This window comes from Mytilus trossulus, chromosome 4, assembly GCF_036588685.1.
Source record: "Mytilus trossulus isolate FHL-02 chromosome 4, PNRI_Mtr1.1.1.hap1, whole genome shotgun sequence".
In the NCBI taxonomy this organism is placed as follows: Eukaryota; Metazoa; Mollusca; class Bivalvia; order Mytilida; family Mytilidae; genus Mytilus; species Mytilus trossulus.
In genome coordinates, this window is record NC_086376.1 from 38,122,185 (window position 1) to 38,145,553 (window position 23,369).

A 23,369-nucleotide genomic window follows, 5' to 3' on the forward strand; every position below is an offset into this window, starting at 1 on the left:
TAGTAATTGTGATATTTCGATAATGGTAAATTAAGTAAGACCATTAATCTACTTTTCCAAAAAGTGCTTTTTGAATAAGGCAAATGGACAACCATTTGTCATTTTAAAGTAACATCTTCTTTCTATAGTTAAATATCAACATGTTATTTAGTATTCTATACATAACTACTTCACAATGTAAGTTACGTAAATTTCAAACCTTTTGACTTTTCAACATGTATTTCTAATTCTTTATATTTAATATGAAATTTGTATCTTCCATTATATGTCACGACAATTCATAATTTTAATAAGTAAAGGAAATGATCAAACGTTTTATTGCTTACGATAAATGACCGACATATTTGGAAACCTCCGGTTACAGCTAAGTGTCCCGAAATATTTATCATTTTTAGTATAAAACGTGTTGCATCTTTTCATTTGTAAATATTATTAACAATGACTTCACAAAGAATCCTCGTATTTCTTGTCTGTGTGTATATCGGTTTATCATATTGTTTAAGGATTGATCGATGCAACATTGGAATTAAGCGGTAAGTTAGTAAAATATATGGAAAACAATTGATATTATGAATGATATATGAAAACATGTTCTGATATTTTCACATAAAATGCTAATTTAAAGGAGAGGAAAATATTCTATAATGATGCCATTTAGAAACTTCTGCGTCGTTTGAATAAAAATTTCGATATTCAATAAAAAAAAATTGTGAGTACATATTGTTACGTCATGATAATCATATTGAATGGAAAAAAAACACTTTAAATTTGGTGTGTCAAAAGTTAATTACTTTCTTTAGTTGTTCTTTTTAAGAAATATAATGCTGTATACTAATTTTACAATGTCTTTTTTTCATAAAACATAAGGCCAAACTGTGTGACTTTTTGAGTTGCATCCGCTAATTGTTAGTTTAATGTTAACAAACACACACACACTGTATATTTTTTTCTTTTTGGAGAAAAAAAGGATTTTCAAGAGAACATTTTGTTAGTCTTGTATTATTTTAATTTAAGTTTCTTGTGTACAATTTGGAAATTAGTATGGCGTTCATTATCACTGAACTAGTATATATTTGTTTAGGGGCCAGCTGAAGGACGCCTCCGGGTGCGGGAATTTCTTGCTACATTGAAGACCTGTTGGTGACCTTTTGCTGTTGTTTTTTTATTCGGTCGGGTTGTTGTCTCTTTGACACATTCCCCATTTCCATTCTCAATTTTATTTGACCTTTTACCATAAGTGTTATGTAGGGCATCATGTGTAGTTTGCTGAATAAAATCATTAGAATAGAACATAAATGATTTAAAGATTGAATAGACGTGCCGAACTGTATGCATTGTTTTATGAATGTCTGAACTGGAAAGTTTTAAAAAACTTTTCTTGATTCAATTTAAATACAAAAAATAGACTAGGCTTGAATTTATCATTACTTGAATTGTTAACAAATATGTTTTTCAACTTTGCATTTTTGTCTGACGTTTATATATATAGACAAAACGTAAAGGAAATGCAAATGAAAAACAATTTATTTTTGAAAATGTAATAGATAATGCTATTTTGTTAGAGCAACAAATGTTTAACGTAAACGAAATTTATATTGTTCGAATCATTAGCAAATTTCTCAATTCTATCTTTTTTTCAACCACCCCAAACAGAATACTAAATGATCGTACCGTAAGAGCTAAACAAATAGTTATACAAAAGATGCACGAGAAGTTGGTTTGTGACAACAATAATTTACAGTTTTATATAGACGATAAAAAAAAGTCCTACTTAATCTTCGAAACAGATGTTAGCAAGACACAAAATATAAATATTATGTTTAAAAGGAATGATTCATGAGGCTGGCGTTTACTAAAACATTTGTAAAAGCTAAAATCTTTATCTTATCATGAAAAGTAAGCATATTTTATTATTCACAATTTTATTTTGATTCAGTACATATATATACTTTTTGTGTAATATCTAGCTCATGGATTGGTTTATATATAACTTTACTAAGGAAAAAAACGAGTAAATGAAATAATCTTAACGATCAGAGCTATTAATAGGGCCTCAATACATTTGCAATGAGATTGTACGTGCAGTTTTAATGGTTAAGGTCGATAATAAAGAGGTATAGGTGTTAATAAAATAGGCATACTAAAAAAAAACTGATTTTGATAAGTAAAAACAAAAGTGCTCCTTGGTGAATTAATGTTTTATTCTTTGTGCATGTATCACAATATTGATGCAATGTTTAGCATAATAACTCATTTACTGAACGCGCACTTTTTTGTCTTTTGTCTTACATTATTCTTGATAATAGACAAAATAAAAGACATCAGAGAAAAAAATTGTGTTTACTTCAATTTTCTATTGTCTAAATTTCTTGCATATTTCTTAATATTTTTTTTGCATTTTTCAACTTCCCAATCTTTTGAAACATCTTGATTTTCCTTTCCCATAACTGTTCCGCACGTTCTCTTCTACATTTGTACAGTGCGTATTTTCACGTACGAATATATATGAATAACATCACTGTATAATATTATATTAACTCAGACGACGTGTACAAAGAGTTGTGCTGCCATTCAATTGTACAGAAGGAACGCTATATTGGAACTATCCAGAAAAGACTTTAAAAGTGGTTGTTCCAGAAGAAAATGGGAACTTCACATTTTGTGTGGGATATGTTCATGATCCATTTGTAAAAAGAGCACAGATAACTACCCGTTCGGGATCTAGGAAAATCAATCTTCCTACTAAGAAAGGTATGATTTTTATAAAGACGATTTTACATTCATTCTAAATACTAGTAATGTACTAATATCTTCGTAGTCATTTTTTTTTATCGTAAATGTTTGGCGTTGACATGAATATGATTCGGTAACATGATCCTTCATACAGAAGTTTGTAAGTTTGGAAATTGAAGAAATGTTTTGGTTCAAAATGTAGAATAATAATTGCAAAAGTCCAAAATATATACTACGTAAATTAATTGCAAGTATAAATAATAAAAGATTTTCGGTATACGTAATTGAGATCAACTGGAACATCTTATGTCCTCAGCATTATAGTACAAATCACCCTCTCTTGTTCGATATTTATTACCGAATAAAAATTATCACCAAATTTAACTTGGAATGAAAATCACAACGTGAGCTTTTTGTGATTATATATTTTTTTGGAGTTCATCTTTTTTATTGAGATTATAGTGCTGTAATTATATATTTTTTCAATGGCTGTGTTGTGATAAATGATAACAGTCATTTCTTATTCTATCTATCTGGTGTATATCGGTAAGTATGTTTTCGTTTCATATTCTCAGTTTGATGGTTAGACAATTTATGAATTCCGTTAGTATACAAATTTTTTGAAATCACCAAAGACCTACCAATGCACAAGTATGATATAACAATATTGAAATACTTCTTGTTTTTCTTTTTCAGACCAGTCAGAATGTTTTGACTACACTGGAGATTTGTCTCTTACATTTTTTGGACCAAGACGTATGAAGACATATATGGCCTTTATTCCATATACAAAGTCCAAAGTAGAAAGCAGGGACGAATACAAATACAAAGACTTCATTCAAAATCTGAGATAAAAGCCCTATTTTGCGTGACACTTGCAAGACAACTTTTCATGTTTAATCGAAAGAATTATTTTCTATGAAGGACATAATGCTTGAGTACTTGTAAATCTTTGAAGGCATCAGATTTATTCAGTCAATAACAACATATGCTGATTCATACGCATACATTGTATATTAACTGTATATGGGACTGAGACATTGTAAATGTACTTTTAAGTTATTAAAATTATTAATTAAAAAGTAATTGACAATTAACTGGACAATACATATTTATAGCATAGAACAAAGTGAAAAATATCGTATTCTAATTATAACATAATCATCTTAAATGTCATAAATTTGGCCTTGTTTTTCACATTCCATGAGTCAGAGGTAACGAAAACATATATTTTATTTTCATGATTACATATGGTATAAAATGAAATGTTTATGAAATATACAATGGAATAGTACAAAAACATTTATAACTTTGACATTAAAACTGATACATGTATATTGTAAAATAAAGTTACGCCAATGCTCTCTCTCTCTCGTGCGAGTTGAATGGGTATCCATGATAATATGATACAGCGTTGCAAAATACGTTTATATACTCAGTAAAGATTGAAGTAAAATTGAAGATTTGCTCTGTACACACTCATTTGATTGTCATGAACAATTTAAGATCAGACTATAATTTTTCTTTCTTTTTTATTAGAAAGTATTTACAAACATGGAAATATTCAAACGTAGCAAAACTGCGAAATGTGTCATATCAGAAAATTTATACCGTTAAGGTTTTTGGAAACCTTTCCGGATTTAAGAAAAAACCTGCATAGAATTTAAACAGTATTTCAAAACTCAAGAATGGGACTAGTTCTCTGCATCTGAATTTATTCATCATACCAGGATTAAATTGTATGTGCACCAGACGCGCGTTTTTTTCCTCTATACAAAAGACTCATCACTGACTTTTGAAAAAAAATAAATAAAAGATAAAATCATTATTTTATACTAAAAACAACAACGAATTCTTATAATTACCAATGCTGTGCTATCGTAACTAATACTAGTTTTGAAATATATAAATTGTTGATTTCATACGGACCATAATGTTTTAGGGCTTGTTAATATAATTATTCTTCAAAGATGTATTGAACACATAACAGCTTATGTTAGGCTTAGTTTACGAACTAAGATGTTTTATTGTTATTAAAATAAGTGTTCGAGAAATCACAAATGTTCTAAGCTACTTACTCGTGTCAAAAATTGAAAGTAAAAATCAATTATAAAACGCAATAAAACGCTTCACGCATCGTATTTTGGAAATGTTTCAAATTGAGGGTTAGAGGTAACCACAATAACATCATGTATAAATATTGTTTTCATAATAACCATACATAATCCTCATAATTCCATTATATATGAAATGAATTGTGCATGGTTAACAATTTACAATAAAATATTACTACTTTCAATGCTTCGACAAATATGTAGCTATATAGTGTAAAAGGGAGGGTCTATAAAGGGATAAAAATACAGCTTATTATTTCACATCGTTTGTTTTAACCAATAGTTCGTTAAAACACTTCCAAAACGATAATCTCAGAAAAATACCAGTCCGGTGTATATTCATGATCAGATGATACGGTATTGCAATACAGTTAGACAATTATTAAGAACTAAAACATGAATATAAACAAGAAATGTTTCACTTTATACAAAGAATCGGTGCTTAAACTTATTTAAATCAAACTACGATTTCAAGAAAAATTTCAAATGTATAACCAGGATAAAGCAACAAATATGATTCACTGGTAGTTTCACTGAAAATTGTGTTAGCAGTATTTTACTGCACACAATATTATTTGTTATCAACCTCAAAATCATAATTTCATCCATTATCAATCGCACATATTGAATTACAACAGTAAAAATTACTCAATACAACATGGTGTATTTATGCTTCAAACTTTGAATTCTCAATGCTGTGTTCTATTGTAATAAATGCATCAATTGGAATTGATATCCGAAAAGTCTCATATGTAGTCCAGAGTTTGGCCGTTTGGCTTTAATTTACTGTAAAGACTATTGCAAACATTGTAAAAAGTAACAAACAGTAGGAAGAAGTTGATCCATTGGCTTTGTTGAGGATGTAGATAATTGTTGGCTTTCTGTAAGGATCAAGTCCAGGGTCAAACCTTTGTGGACAGTCATCAACTGTAATTAGACATGTGTAGATTAAATAAAACAGCTTTTTACCGTAGTATTCATTCTGCAATTTTATGAACTATGTGGCTGATCAAAAGCATACACTTATTTTGTTGAATACTCGGACTACTATTAGATTGACATCTATGTTTTTAAACAATTGCTGCGCATCATACGTTTTGATAATTTCCATTAATTACAAGAACTTTTAATATAAGAACCTTTAACTCTGCACTCCAAAATTCATGTTGTTTCTTCCAAAGTTGAATAACGAAAAAATAAAATAACAAAAATACTTAACTCAAATGATAATTCAAACGTCAGGCCCTTGATAAAATGTTAAAAGGCTCATACTCAATTACCAATGATTACCTTTGTATGGCCCCACCACGTAGACGTCGGGTCATATAGTTTTACCCTTGTCATTCCGCAACAAACAAGTATAAGTACTTATTTGATAAACGCCCTCGCAAGTTGCGGTCTAATTTATGTACAAAATAACGAACGGAAAACAAATATATTACATTGCATAACAAATCATTGAATTTCAGGCTCCTGACTTAGGAAGGGCATATGCAGAATGTTGTATGTTAAACGTTTGCATAAATAAACTGTAAACTTTTAAGAAACATTAATTTTTTTGTTTTAACTTCTGTTTGACATGACTACTTGAAATGAAGGTACATATTCATACCATAACTATGTAAATGAATGACAAATCAACTTCGAAGTTATCAATGAAATTGTGATGCCTTTTGCGACGACACGTAAAACAGCAGTAGTATCGACTAAGTAGGTTGTGTGTCATTTTGGTTCTCTTGTGGAGGGATGTCTCATTGGCAATACTAAATCATACGACTTCTTCTTTTTTATAGTCCACGTTACCACTCTTATAACTGTGTACGCCATACGCCAGTTTCGTTTACACAGGACTTATAAGTCTCGAATCAAAACAGTTGAAACGCCAAATGATTGGGACGTTAAAGAGCACTGAATACATTTAATGTAAAAAGTTGTGCAAAACATTAGTGAGATAAGATGATTAAATCTGTAAATTGTGCCAATGACAACATGTATGTACTTTTTGGAAGTAGAGTTTATCGATATGTTACATTTTTCTCCTTTCATAGTCAAGTATTAATACATCTTTGGATTTCAATATAGGTGGCTAAAGCGTTCCTGGTAAAAATAGATATAGAAAAGCGCGTCGTGTGCCACTTATTCATAATTCTTTTATTGAACTTAAACTAAGATTGCCTTGTGAATTCAGTTTTAGATGAATTTGATTATTTATCGTTTAGCCTATCGCTACTCAATTGTGTGGCAAATTTTATTTTGACTATATCGTATATTTTGTCCCTTTGGTATCTGTCGTCCCTCTTTTACATATGATTCGATAAATAACAGTTGTAAGTCGCTTGACAATTGATAGAATGCGTTCATTTTACTATCAGTGAATTTCAGTGAAGGTTCGTTTGTTTAACTTTACCCATCAGAGATTAGTTTATAGGTTAACAAAACTTATTAATCCAATTTGAATATGTAAACAAAGAAAAAAAATTGAGGAAAAAGCATTAAATCAAGATGTAGCAAAATTAAATGCATAACTAAAATATACCATGTGTGCATGACTCGTCATGCGAATCAGTAAACAAATGCACAGCTGTTCTCTTTGCATTGTTTGTAATTCAAGACCAGGATGTAACTTATCACTTACACAATCTCTCACTTTCTGTGAGTTTAAGTGACAGACCGGTTCCATCTAACTGATAAGAATCGGCTGTTTGTTCTGGTGGACATCTTGCATTTTGTGACCTTGACATCATTACATCCGTCCAACTTAATCGTTCATATACCTGTAAATAAAAAATTCAGTGGTATAAACCATTGTAAAGTAAATACTAAATTCCGAGGAAAATTCAATACGGAAATTCCCAAAGCAAACGGCAAAATTGAATGCTCAAACACATGGATACATTGAATCTAAGCATTCAGAAAACAAATCAGATTTTAGGTTATTCAATAATCTATCATGTATTCAAGTAACGAGTTATAAGTTGACAAAAACATAAAAATATTACATACTCCAAAGGGGTATCTTTTGGGGTCCTGATCCAGGCCCGACTTTGTTTCCCGTATTCACACAAAATATTTTTCTTTCATATGTCGCACTTTCAAGATATCGGTTAATCCCGCATCAAGCTAACACAGTAATAAAACCCACTCCAAAACAAGTATCGTCATTTATATGCAGAAAAAATCCAACTTCACACTAAACAAGCAACAACAAACTTAGATAAATTATTAGTAACTCATCATAGAAACAAGGAATGAAATTTTATATTTGCACAAGACGAGCGTTTCGTCATCATTGACGCTCGAATAAAAAAAATGTAGGCCAAATAAACGACGAATTGGAGAGCATTGAGGACCCAACATTCCTAACAGTTAAACCAAATACAGCTACGATGATCTATTCCTGAGGTAGAAAAGCCAACAGTTAATCTATATTCATGAACATATCAATGATAACTCTAGCCAAAAAAGAAGTGCTGACTACTGGGCTGGTGATACTCTCGGGGAATTCAAACTACACTAGCAGTGACATCGACCCAGTGGTTGTAATTAAACTCAGGAATGACATTTTATATTTGTCCCAGACGCGCGTTTCGTCAACAAAAAGACTTATTAGTGACGCTCGAATCACAAATCAAAATGTACAAACGAAGGACGAAGTTGAAGAGCATCGAGGATAAAAAAAAATCCTAAAAGCTTTACCAAAAACATATATTAAGGTAATCTATTCCTGAAGTAAAAAAGAGCATATTCAGTAAGTTCCTAATAAATGATATTGATGTCTGTCAAAGATTAGTTCAATCAAAAAGAAAGCGTGTACCTTTTTAAACGTACTTACCCAACATCTGTAGTTTGAAATGGCGTCTTCTTCATCCCAAGTAATCAAATAAGACTTGTAATCTTCCATCCAGAACCCAACACATGTCAGCTCGTGGTCAGACACATCTATATTATTAAGTGACGAATAATATAATAGAAATTAGAGTAAATGCCTCGCACAAGTTTAGATATAGCTAATAAACTTAAAACTATTTTTGTTTCATTTGAAAACTTCTCACAAAATAGCAATGATATTAACAAAACATCTAAAAGTCCTTTTAGTTGGTTTATTCTTCTTCCAATCTTTTCCCTAAATTCTTGTTAACAAAAGTAACTCTACATAAGTTAGAACTCAGATATATTATAAGAAGAAAAAGAAAACAACAGCGTTCCAATGTCAGCCACATATTTATCTTTATTATATGTGCAAGTGAAATAATTCTTTAAAAAACTTGGCCAATGTATTGCTGACATTAATTTGATATAAGTTTCATAAAACAAAATATACAAGAAATGTACACAGCTATGAAATTTTCATAAAACTTCAATTTCTAAGGACATTAATAATCTAAATATAATTGAGTGGAACAGATTTTCAGACTGAAACTTTATATAATTGTCGACAAAAAACCTTTGATACGAATTATTCGGGTTAATGTTGCTGGTGAAACCTACCATATTCTCCAATAGGGCGTCCTCTGTAGTTCAAAGTTTCGCAGTACTCAGCATCAACGGATATCTTATTTACATCATTAGTACATGACTTCATTTCAGATACAGTTATTCGACAGTATATCTTAGACCTTGGTCGTTGTGTTACACCTCTGATTCTTGTATTGAATTTTTCTGTTTTTGTCATATAATATTGTTCAAAATGGTATCGTCCAGCAATAGGGCAAGGAAATGGAGCTGGTGGATTCACTAAAACGATAGATTATTGATAACATTTGAAGATCATCAATTTTAAGATGTCATCAGCAAAAAAAGTATTTTTTCTATAAAATGAATAAATAAAGGTGTAATTCGTTATATTCCTTTATTTTTTTCATATACATGTCAGTCCCATAAGTAAGCTGATACTTACGAATTAGTACTTCGTATTTCCAGTCGATTTCATCTCTGTTAAAAGTAAATGACATCCAACTACATGCTGCCCTAAATTTCTTTACTAGGATTTGGTTATTCCGAGCTTCGTCTTGTGATATTCTGACGGGTTTGCCTAAAGTTTGAATACATAAGTTTCTATATATATATGTATACTGTATGGAGCAGTATTGCATGCTAATGAACCCTCATTTTGGAAAGAGTGGTTCGTCTCAATAGGTCATCGTTGAAGCGGTTTAAGAGGACTGGAAACATGAAACAGACAAAAAGGGATAATACAATCATATGTTTTCAACGATATTTGTATGAATAATGAATTTCAAATCCATAAAAGTATAATGCTGAGTAGTGCAAGTTTAACCATAATAACTAAAAAGGTCTTGACCGATTTATACTTTAATTTAGAATATATATATATATATGAGTGAAAAGAAGATGATAGAATGGTTAAGAGAAGAACGACGAAAACATAAACATCAATCCACTACATAGAAATCCAAAGATTGACCAATACCAATCCCACTAAAACCTCGGAGAAGTTACCATCCGACATTACATTTAATGAACAAAACAGGTGTTATTTATATACTGATCAAGACATTGCAAGTTGCCATTATCGTAAAGATGGTCATAACACTGTGTAAAAGCAAACATTCATTAATTGATCATTATGAAGGTGATACGGAAAAATACAATATGAACACAGAATTATAACCGTGAACACGTAAAGTGGAATAAGATTTACTACGTTTTTCCTGAGTTATGCGTGAAACAATCTATTTGATAAACAAAGTTTTATTCAAGAACTGAATGCTATTTTTTAAATTATAACTAGATGAAAAACTGTTGACCGACACACAATTTCGATGAGAGCGGAAGAGCTTCTATATAAAATTGTGCGCACGACCAACGATTGCTAAACCTTATAAAAAGACTTTTGTCCTTTCCATCTTTGATGCATGAGGATTACATTGGTATTTACCGTCCAGCGAAAGATATTAGAAGCATATCATGACGAGAACATGTGCATATTTTATGAATCTGAAAATACGTTCGCGAAGAGACATTCCAAATAAGACAAGTCATTACAATTCTGAGCACATCAATCATTGTTATTACAGTAAATGCCACGTGTTTAGTTGAGAAACAACGAAAACCAATTTTCCGAGATCACCTATCAAAAATGTATTTGAAGGGTGGACCCAAAATTTTGACATGTGTTATGAATGTCATAATGTGTTTACCAAGAGAAAATGAAAATAATTAGAACATACCTATCCTGTATCTCACAACACTATGGTGACGTGGCAATATATCAAAACACACCAAGTCAACTTCACTGTAAGTATGAACAAAGCAATATTATATCTAATTATGAGTCAACTTCTCTAGGTAAAAAAAACATCAAAGATACCGATATATGCGCGTTACCTCCACAAAAGACTCAAAAGTGTCTCTATAAACAAATCAAATGCAAAGTTAATTCATAGTTAATGAGCGTAAACTCTAACTGAATTTCAAAGTTTTTTTCAAAGTTTTTGATGTTTGAGAAGAAAAGTCAGTCCAACTTCATTCAAAGGTCCATTAACAAAAGATCTATTAATTGGCTTTAACTTTTATATTTGTTTTCGACATGGAATTCAATGGAATTCAGTTATAGGTATGAAAAGGCGAGACATTGATTCGAGGTTACTGTGTCGTCATAAAGGTGTTTGTTTTTTTTTAAATATTAATAAAAATAAAATACAATGAATTTCTTTTTTATCTACACATGAACATAACAATAAGTTATACAATATCAATTACTTTGTCAAACATTCTGGATTAAAAACTTATAAAAATCAAAACTTAAATACTGAGATTAAGATTTCCAATGAGATAAAAATATAAAGAGACCAAACGAACGCGGATGTAAGCAACTGTTATGTCACTGTTGTCAGGTATAGATAAACATGACAAATGTGGAAACAAAATGTGAAACAACAATAATTGATTTAAGGTTAATGGTATTATATAGGCACATACAAAATTTGGTGGTGGTTTATGATATTCAAAACTTCATGAGATTTCAAGAAAAGTTTACAAAATCTTCATAATCAAGAGACAAAATAATGTTTTCCCCGTATTTTACTAAATGTTATCAGCAGTCAACTTCGATTCAAGTCTGAGGTTAATCTTTAAAACTTTATATTTTTTTTAAAACCTTTACAAATTTCGCCTTAAATAATAAAGTATGCATTATTGAAAATAAACTCATCATAGATACCAGGACTAAATTTAGTATATACGTCAGACGCACGTTTCGTCTACAAAAGTCTCATCAATGACGCTCGAATCCAAAAAAGTTCAAAAGGCCAAATAAAGTACGAAGTTGAAGAGCATTGAGAACCAAAATTCCTAAAATTTTTACCAAATACAGCTAAGGTGATCTATGCCTGAGGTGAAAAAGCCTTAGTATTTTAAAAAATTCAAAAATTTGTAAACAGTAAATTTATAAATATAACCATATCAATGACAATTCATGTCAGCACAAAAAGGGCTGACTACGGGGCTTGCAGTCATTGAGATGTTTGATATTGGTCGATACCTATTAAAGCTTCATCCTATCTAACATAGTGAATCTGTTGAACGAATTATTACATCATATTATTTCTTTTCAATAAGACGAAACGAGGAATATAAAATGACGAGTATTACAAATAAATATGAAATAATAAATATTTCCAAATATTTAAAAGAGGGACGAAAGATACCAAAGGGACAGTCAAACTCATAAATCTAAAATAAACTGACAACGCCATGGCTAAAAATGAAAAAGAGAAACGGACAAACAATAGTACACATGATACAACATAGAAAACTAAAGAATAAACAACACGAACCCTAACTAAGTACCAAGTCAGGAATATGACAGTTGTCTATTCATTTGATGTGTTTTGTCATTTGAATTTTTCCATTTGATTGGGGTCCTTTCGTTTTGAATTTTCCTCGGAGTTCAGTATTCTTTTATTACCAGTAAATATATATATAAAAAAATATTACCAGTTAAAATAAAATACTTAGTATTACCATTTGCCCTCTGTTACTCTGGTCATCATGTATCTCGTGTCTTTAGACTGCTGGCAGGAGAAATACGAATTCCTTAGTGTAAACTGGTTTATTCTGGTTTTAAATGTTATGTGTGTTTCATTTACTAAAACATCAGATTTAAACTGTTTTCCTTGCGTGAACCAATTTCCCGACATGTTCCTTGGTAACACACAATGCGGCTGTAGAAAATTCGTAGGTGGCAGAACTGAAAATTAATGGATGAATAAATAAGGGTTTAAAACCGTGTACAGAACGGCGCGGAAACAAAGAAGACAAAGAAAATCTTCAGGATTTTACAAGCATACATGTATCAATACTTGTTATTGTTTTATTTTCAAATCATGAAATTATGATTTATACAGTTATACAGTGTTGCAATATTTTGCATAATGATCGCATCTAAAAATTATTACATTACATGTATGTTTATTGATAGACTAACAGCAACCTAGCGTTGTTGTGAGAATTCTACCTTTCAAATGAAATGTAACATTCATATTGACACAATGTTCCACAATGAAGTGCATGCGACTAAAATAGAAGTTAGAAAGAAAGCGTGATTTCATGTTCCTAGCAAATACATGCATAATATATTTAATGGCTAAATGTCAATAACCCTACGTTGGATCGAAGACTGCTCATCTTGTCATACATGTTGAGTACATTACCAGTTTTTAGTTGGTTCGTTTTGCTCAATCGTTAGTTTTTCTGTGCGAATGTGTGTTAATATAGGCCAAAACATTTATTGTTCCACTCTTGGCGATTATTATTGAAATTATTAAAATCGTTTCTTTGAATGTTGTTACATGGTATTTGTTTCCTTTATATATCTTTTTCCCCTTTATTCACTTTTTTTCCTTGATATATCTTTTTGCCATGTATTTAATTTGCCTTTATACTCTTTTTTTTTCCTTTATATATCTTTTTCCAAAGGATTTAATTATCCTATTCAATTAAAACCGATAAACTTTAAATATGCTTTAAATCATTATCTGGTTTATAATTGATTATTACATATTGCAAAAAAAAACCAACAAAAACACATTTATAAGGGGGCATGACAAATATTTTTGTAAGATACAGTTGAGGAGTATTTTTATTACATTTACTGTACGTTTTCCTAAAACATGATAAATATATAGATAAGTAGGTCTCAAGTCCAAGCAAATAGAAACAAAATTACGCTGGCGGTATGGCGGATGAATCGATACGGAACTAATCCAAATAACTTATGCCATGCATATTTAAAGTTGAAAAACAATATAAGGGAATGAGAGAACGTCATACCGGGAACCAGGTAAATGCGATACAAACACAGCTTGAAGATATGTCTTTTTAATTCTACTTGCCTCTTCTTAAAATAAGCTTCCGATCTCCATCATAGATACTGTTTAAGGAATTACAATTTGGAAATCTGCTCATCACCCAACGAACCCAGTTATTCGGATTCTTCTGGTCTTTCATGGTCATCTAATATCAAGCAATTTTAATTGATTTAGAAAGAGCAAAATATTTGTAACTTTTGTAACTTTATTTTATAAATCTATACTAGTATACTTTATTATGCACCTTCTTTTAAACTTTTTTACTGGTTTTTTTTCCATTCATGTTTTTGTTTACAATAATAATGCATGGTTGTAGATTACAGTACGCTCAATTGCAATTATTTCATGCATATTCAGGACGATATCGTATAAACATTTTACTTGTACTTGTTTGGTTTTATAAATATTTTGATTTGAGCGTCACTGATGAGTCTTATGTAGACGAAACGTGTGTCTGGCGTACTAAATTATAATCCTGGTACCTTTGATAACTAATAACACCACTGGGTCGATGCCACTGCTGGTGGACGTTTCGTCCCCGAGGGTATCACCAGCACAGTAGTTAAGCCTTTTTCAACTGATTTTTAAAGTTCGTTCTTATGTTGTACTGTTATACCACTGTCCCAGGTTAAGAGGAGGGTTGGGATCCCGCTAACATGTTTAACCCCGCCACATTATTTATGTATGTGCCTGTCCCAAGTCAGGTGCCTGTAATTCAGTGGTTTTCGTTTGTTTATGTGTTACATATTTGTTTTTCGTTCATTTTTTTACCTAAATAAGGCCGTTAGTTTTCTCGTTTGAATTGTTTTACATTGTCTTATCGGGGCCTTTTATAGCTGACTATATGCGGTATGGGCTTTGCTCATTGTTGAAGGCCGTACGGTAACCTATAATTGTTAATGTTTGTGTCATTTTGGTCTTTTGTGGATAGTTGTCTCATTGGCAGTCATATCACATCTTCTTTTTTTTTTTTTTATATAAGCCGTATTTGGCACAACTTTTTGGGAATTTTGGATTCTCAATGCTCTTCAACTTTGTAGTTTTTGGTGGGGTTCGTGTTGTTTATTCTTTAGTTTTCTATGTTGTGTCATGTGTACTATTGTTTTTCTGTTTTTCTGTTTGTCTTTTTCATTTTTAGCAATGGCGTTGTCAGTTTGTTTTAGATTTATGAGTTTGACTGTCTCTTTGGTATCTTTCGTCCCTCTTTTTGTACTTGTTTGGTTTTATATATATATTGATTTGAGCGTCACTGATGAGTCTTATGTAGACGAAACGCGCGTCTTGCGTACTTAATTACAACTGGTACCTTTGATAACTATTAAATATTATATGTAGGTTTATTTTAGGTGTAAATGTGCCAATATGAACCGGCCGCCGCAATCTAGCAAAGAGTGCCGAATGAAGCGTTATTGAACCAGCAATAAAGCAATCCTTATATAAGAAGAAAAAGTATACGATACACCAAACTTTTATAATTGTTTCAAAATAAAAACTAACCATGCATTTAAATTTCTCTCTGATATCAGCTTCAACCACTGCAGCAACTGCAGCGAAAATATAGCCAACACCATTCTTAACAGCATACCAAGATCCCATACATCTATATCGTATACCTGTAAAATAAATGTAGAAGATAGATATAAGAAGATATGGTATGAGTGCCAATGAGACACCTCTCCATTCAAGTCACAACTTGCAAAATTAAATCATTATACTAAATAGGTAAAAATACGGTCTTAAATTCGGAACAATGACTCACAACGAACAGAAGGCATACATTTGTCAGACGCTCAAATCAATAAATGTGTTCGTAGATAGTAGATGTGTTTGTGTTCTGTTTAATTGTTCCTTTTAAAATTTTATACGATGATGACTGATGTACCCATATTTTGACTATTTCATTTATTGTGTCTGTTTATTTAAAGCATCAATGTAAATATAACGGAATTTAATGAGACTGTCGTGAAAGTGAGAGGGTTAGCACTATAGAACCAGGTTTAATCCACCATTTTCTACATCTGTAAATGTCTGTACCAAGTCAGGAATATGACAGTTCTTGTCCATTCGTTTTTGATGCGTTTTGTTATTTGATTTTTTTCATGTGATTATGGACTTTCCGAATTGATTTTCCTCCAAAGTTCAGTATTTTTGCGATTTTACTTTTTAGTAATATTTTATCATATGTTTAAGTAGTCTCACAAATTGTGTATTTTGGAAAAATGAAATTATCTATGTTTTTTGTTTTCATTACTAATACTAAAACCCTATTGAAGTATCATACATATAGTGTTGATAGATTTAACGATACTTTCTCTTTTTAGGGTTAAAGCTTATAATAACCGGGCATTCAAAACTAAAATTATTATTAGACAAAAACCAAACTGAAATTCATACTTTGATCCTTGGACGTAGAAACATCATAGCATCTGGAATAATTCATCTGGAAATACTTGTTGTCTACATATGCTGATCCGGGATCTTGACAAGCAGCTATTATACTGTTTGAACTGTTACATATTCCCCCTCTCGACATGGCACCTCCGACCTCATATGTAAACTGGTACATCCCTTCTATAGTTGTTATACAGTTTACATCAATTGGACTTATTCCTATGAAAACAAACAGTATTCATTTCAACATGGTAATTTACCAAAAATGAAAAATGAATAAGTACAGTTAACATGGTTTGAACAATAAAAAGTTCCTACCAACATCGAAAGAATATATAGCATTAAATAAAAAATATGTCAATAAAAAATATGAATCTGTAGTTTGTGCTTGCTCATTACTATGATGTGTTATTTAACGATCGCTTGTTTGGTATTATATTACCTTTTTTGTTCAGTTAGCTTTATTTTTTTTGTCTTTTATGTGTTATTTTTTTCACCTTAACAAATATTTATCGATTGTCTGACTTTATTAAGATGGATGCAATTTGTACATCCTTAAAGGTGCATAAACTCTTTATTTGTAAATATCTATTTAACTGTCTAAATATTCATCATTGCAGATATACAAATATACTGTTTACATAGAGTTTATAAGCATCTTACCAAATGCTTACCAAAATTCCTTTTACTAAAGTAGTGGTATTTGTACGCCTGAACAACTAAGCAATGTTGCTATCTTTATAGTTGAGTAATACCAATATTCGGCTAAACCTCACAATTTACTTACTGAACATCGTTGTAGTACTATCCATGTCAGGTAGGCCTTCAGAAATACCTCTACAAATACTTATGTTAGAACCATTTGAACTCTTTATACAATGTTCTGTAAAAAGACAAAAATATTTAAGTGCTAAGCATTTGTGGACAAGAAGCCATAATATTCAATGTTTCAATGAGATACCAACAAAAAGGATTGTTAGGTGGGCTTGTGTTTTCGATCTTGATTTTTTTCTTAAATTTTGTCTGCTTATGATACTGTTGATGTAAGAGAGCCGTGGTGTAGTGGTTAGTGCATCGGACTACTAACACAAAGGTTCCTGGTTCGATTCCTGTTCGGGATGAAAATTTCAGGATCTCAATTTTCGGCTCTCCCTTGACACCATTTGCGAGCATGGTCTTGAGGAAACGATGATAGTCCGTTGCACGTTAAAGACACCCTTGTAGATTTCGAAAATGAGTAGGCTAATGCCGCTACAAGGCAGCACTCGCACCCGCTAAGTGGAAAGGGATTAATATAAGTTGAAAAACTTGTTTCCCAATCCACTATAAATAAATATGTTTAAACTATTAAACTACTGTTGTAAGTTGCGAAGAAACCCCATGGGAACCCGGATTAACATGCAACACGTTTTGAATATTGCATGTTTGCAATAGTATACAAAACATTTAAAAACCTTCAAGTTTGCTTAAAGATTGTCAGAATCCTACAAAAGTTTACCAATGCTATAACAGCGATGTGTGAGGGTTTATATTTATACAAAGACATCATATATTTCAAACCAGGCAATTCTTTGTTATAATTTTAAATCTTATTGAATTTTGATGATGATACGATAATTCAGACTACCTACTGTTTTGGTGGGTTCATATTGTAATAAAGTTTTGGTTTTGTGAACTGTTGTTTGCCTTATTGACGTTTTTCGCGGTGTTTTTCTGTGTGTTGTCAGTTTAATTTCGACAGAAAGGAATTTGAAAAATAATTACTCACGTCGTCTGTACTGTATAATATTAACTGTCCGGAATAAAACATCTACACAGAAAAAACATCTATGTCTGTTTGTGTCTCCTCTGAAATTCAAAAAATAAAAATAAAATGTAATTCTAACATTACAGCAGAGTTGCAGAAAACAAATGTCATTTTTTTGGTGTTTTTATCAAAAAGAAGATTGGTTTTATGGATGAAAGGATTTTTTCATCTTATAATAGTTATAAAAGGTACCAGGATTATAATTGAGTACGCCACTATGAGTCTTATGCAGACGAAACACACGCGTGTTTCGTCTTCATGAGACTCATCAGTGACGCTAAAATAAAATAGTTATAAAGCCAAACAAGTACGGAGTTGAAGAACATTGAGGACACAAAATTCCCCAAAAAGTTGTGCCAAAAATAAGATGCGATGTGCTAATGAGACAAATATCAACCAGAGTTCAAATCAAGTGAGTGTAAGCAGTTTTGTGAGTTCTTACGGCTTCAACGGCTAAAATCTCTTTGTTCGTTCAACAATGAGAAAACCTAGATATACCGTAGTGATTTGTACTTAAAATTTTGGTACAGAAATAATACCAAAAACGATCACAATATTCCATGTTTAAAAATCATAATTTTAAGAGATTTGAAATAGACATACTATCAAAATGCTGAAAATGTAACGTTGTAACCAAAATTATGTAGTACTTAAATTTTCAAGTACAAATCAAGTACTGTAAACTACAGGTACCTAAATATTACAATAATTTTAGAGTACCTATTCAAAAGTAGCTGTGTAGTTATCATTGTATTATGTACCATTATATTATGCATCTATGTATTTCTCTGCCCTGAGTGTTCTTGCGTTTCTTTGTATTGTAGTGTTGACATTTTAGCGGGTTATTTTTAACATTGCCATGATATAAGCCGCGGGAGGTTTTGTTAGCCAAAAACTAGGTTCAAAGCCACCATTTTTCTTTTAATGTCCTGCACTAAGTCAGTAATATGTCAGTTGTTATAAAATAGTAATTTTCTATAAATATAGGTGCTCTTTTATGTTGCAGTTCAATGTTTCTGATGGTCGGTTGTTTTCATCTTATAGTTGATATACTGACGTCATTGTTCTATGACGTCGAGTCGCTCATTCATTAAAAAACATATGACGTGGGGGTACAATGGGAACAGCCCATGAAATATATTCATATTTTACCACGGGTGTGTACTCAAAGCGTTTGAAGGACGTCATGTTAGAATTGGTTTTAATTTGTAACCCGGATTTGTTTTCTCAAAATCTGACTTTTGAACAGCGATTTACTATTGTTGCCTTTATTCGTTGCAATGTCATTTATAATCGTTTATTATATTAAGTCATAACTATCATTCATTCCAATGTCATTTATAATCGTTTATTAAATATACTATGTCATTACTATCATTCATTCCAATGTCATTATATTAATTCATTACAATATCATTACAATAGTTCATTACAACGACATTCAAAATTATCTATCAGTACAATATCATTGTAATGTTAGCCTTGTTTACTTACGCAACCGACATCAACATAGTACTGTTAACCATAGAACTATTTAATTGTTTAATCAGTGAGATTTCTTGTTTATGTTGGTATATATCAATACATTCTAGCCGTTCTTGTGGTGTTGAGATTCTGCTCCATAAATTGACGTCTATGTTGGTTCTGACATCGGCACCACTTTCTTGCGAATACCAGTCGCCGTGATAGGCTGCGGGTATGTAACATCTGCCATCTAAAATGTAGTAAATGATGATAACATATGAGTATAATGCTTTCAGTGCAGAGACAATAAAATATTCATAATTGCTTATGGTGTTGTTTTGGAGTTTTTATTCCCCACCTACGAAAGAAGAGGGGCATTATGATTTCTAGTCTGTGCGTCCGTTCGTCTGTTCGTTCGTCCGTCTGTTACACTTCAGGTTAAAGTTTTTGGTCAAGGTAGTTTTTGATGAAGTTAAAGTCCAATCAACTTGAAACTTAGTATACATGTTCCCTTTGATAAGATCATTCTAATTTTAATGCCAAATTACAGAATTTATTCCAATTTCATGGTCCAGTAAACATAGAAAATGATAGTGCGAGTGGGTCATCCGTGTACTGTGGACACATTCTTGTTGTATGTATTTTTCTTACAATCGAAGTTTAACGATCAGAAAATACAGTTATATTCACGATAGGCGAACGATTTTGTAAAACAAATGTAAAAAAAAGTGTTCGATCTTACCTACATATATTCATAAAGACGATAATTCCAATCGAGTCAATGGATTTCCGTTTAATTCGTTGCATAACAATTCAATTCAAATCAAAAGTAAAATCACAAAAATACTGAACTCAGAGGAAAATCAAATCGGAAAGTCCCTAATCACATGGCAAAATCAAATGACAAAACACATAAAAAACGAATGGACAAGAACTGTCATATTCCTGACTTGGTACAGGCATTTTCAAATGTAGAAAATGGTGGATTAAACCTTGTTTTATATCGCTCAACCTCTCACTTTGTTGACAGTCTCATCAAATTCTGTCATATTCACAATGATGCGTGAAATAAACAGACATAATAAATAAAATAGTCAAAATATTGGTACAGCAGTAATCGTCGTGTAACAATTTTAAAAGGAACAATTTAACAGAACACAAAACTGTATTGTAATATAAACGAACCGCTATATGATTTGTGGCAAAATAAACAATAAATAGTATATAACAAAAGTGTTAAAATTACAAGAAGCAAGCATGCAAAGACGTATAATAAAAAAGAACATGTGATTACCGATTTCAGTACTATGGATGTTGGCAACGTTAATCCTGAATATAAAACTCAATTTGAAAGACTTTACAACGATATAAATCTGTTTTATTATTTAGTTATATTTGGGGAAATATTTCGTATCTATATCAGAAATCAATGAAAATTTTCGATTTAAACACTACTAATATTTGGACACAATAGAATTAAAAATGTTTTCTCTGAAAAAAATGTGCATTTCCGCAGAACAACACATTTTACGCGTTCATAGTATCCTATACAATATTTCACAAATATATATTCTGGAAGTGATAATATTCATCCAGTGGAAATATTCAAAAAATATTTAATATTCAAAATTTGCATATCGGATAATGATCACATGCATCATAATTAAAACAACTAGCATGCAATTTTACAATTATAATGACAACCGGACAAAAACAAAAAAAGCAAAAAAACAACTTATATTCAAATGGAAATTCAAAACGATTATTTAAATAATTAATTAGCTATATAGTACATGTTTACTCCCACTTGTTCCATCACAGACAACCCATAGTAGTCCAATATTGACAATTTGCTCTTTAATGATGTTTCTCTACTTATTTTTTGAGTGCTTTCTTTTTTTTCAAAAGTACCATCTACAACTTGGACTAAAAATAATAACAAATACAGAATGGCGGGTAATCCTTCTTTTCAAAATGGCGAAATCCTTGCTGATAAAGAAATAACTCTGTTGTCAATGTCTTGTATGTATACACGACCAGATATCAACATGACTAATATCAGATAAATTTGTTTATATTGTATTTATTGTAATTATATAGAATTTTATAATTAGTTATAGATTATTAACACAATACATGTTTCATATGTAAAAGTATATTGTTTTATGAATATATCTTCTGAAAATGTATATGATTACATGCGGAAAAGTCTTGGTTTCTTACTATTCGGCTACTAATAGTATTCAACAATTCCATACATATTGATTAAAGACAGAACAGTGTTTGAATAAAACAATTTCATTGTCTTTAACTTTAATTTCAAATAATTTCAGAAAATAAATTTCAGAAATTAGCTATCAAAAATAAAAACAAAAGTGGTGTTATACTCAATCACTTGTTTTTTTCTAAACCGGAAACAGCTTATTCTGATACTAACACATCTAAAAACATCATTATAAAATTCTCTGGAGGACAATAATTATGAAAAAAAGGAAACCAAAAATGAGTTGTTTTTATAAAACTTACCAGAATAGTTTAAATACGAATAGAAAACTAGAATAATTTGAAAAACGGTTCTCAAATTAATAGTCATTTCCTTGGTTGTTGGTTATGGCGGCTCAGGTAAATTTTTATCTTTGCTGATAAAGCTATCAATCGAGGTTCGAGTAGGGTTTGTTCATACTGATATTGGTTGTAAGGTGTTTAAACGGATATTTAAAAAAAAGATTAAGATTCTGAAAGTCTAGCGTTTTACAATACCAATTAGCTCTGCATACAGTAATTGTCATCTAAATGAATTTTAGAGGTCTAAATTTGCTCTATATTTTAAAATCCGCTTATTTATGGGGAAGCAATATCATGTTCATTATTTTCAAAAAGACGTCGATTAACACATCTTTTTAACTTTGAAAATTAACAACGGTTACCATTTCGAATCAAAGTACATGTATTGATAAAATTACGAAATTGAATGACAAAAGCTATCTCTGGAGATATGAAAGAAATATATTTTCGAAATATTGTCTCGGATATCATTTTTTTTTCGAAAAAACGCTCCGAGTGTCCAAGTTTCATAATATAATATCAAGGTTTGGCTAACTAATTGATATTTTGAATAATTGTTGGTTGTTTAACGTCCAGTGGCAAATGATTGATATGCAATAACATTTAACCCTAAAGTTAATCTTATTGTTTCCTTTTATCAGTAAGATACGACAAAATACAGAAAAAAACATCTTCTTATTTTGCTGTGTATATTTTTGTCTTTTTTTGTCATAAGACAGCTTCTGTCAATTGTTAAAGCTGTTTTGAAAAGTATTACTACAGGACCGTGTCGGTATTAAATTGAACTCACAGGCACTTGTCTCAGAAAAAAATTTCCTATATACCTTATTATAACACAAGGTACTTAACTTGCATTATAGAAAAATGTTGGGTGGTGACGAAGTTCCGTTATATGCCGCTTTATAGGCTGTTAATCCCACTAAAGCTTGTTTAATCGTAAATCTAAATTGATTCATCTTTACA

General features: G+C 31.0%; 2 protein-coding genes across 2 annotated transcripts; one reads left to right on the top strand and one right to left on the bottom strand.

The window, feature by feature from the left end:
* Positions 1-262: 262 nt before the first annotated feature.
* Positions 263-5,032, top strand: LOC134715258 (uncharacterized). Its single transcript, XM_063577320.1, has 3 exons — positions 263-533; positions 2,543-2,751; positions 3,430-5,032. The coding sequence occupies exons 1-3, from the start codon at positions 439-441 to the stop codon at positions 3,585-3,587; spliced, it is 462 nt and encodes a 153-aa protein (XP_063433390.1). The 5' UTR covers positions 263-438; the 3' UTR covers positions 3,588-5,032.
* On the bottom strand, positions 4,770-22,500 carry LOC134715256 (uncharacterized). The gene is made up of 14 exons (XM_063577319.1): positions 22,368-22,500; positions 19,872-20,091; positions 18,339-18,418; positions 17,358-17,453; positions 16,574-16,789; positions 15,677-15,792; positions 14,204-14,324; positions 12,834-13,059; positions 11,039-11,103; positions 9,745-9,879; positions 9,336-9,581; positions 8,680-8,786; positions 7,483-7,621; positions 4,770-5,774 (listed from the first exon to the last, which is right to left on the bottom strand). Exons 1-14 carry the CDS (start codon positions 22,432-22,434, stop codon positions 5,626-5,628), a joined length of 1,983 nt encoding a protein of 660 aa, XP_063433389.1. The 5' UTR covers positions 22,435-22,500; the 3' UTR covers positions 4,770-5,625.
* Between the last annotated feature and the right edge of the window lie 869 nt (positions 22,501-23,369).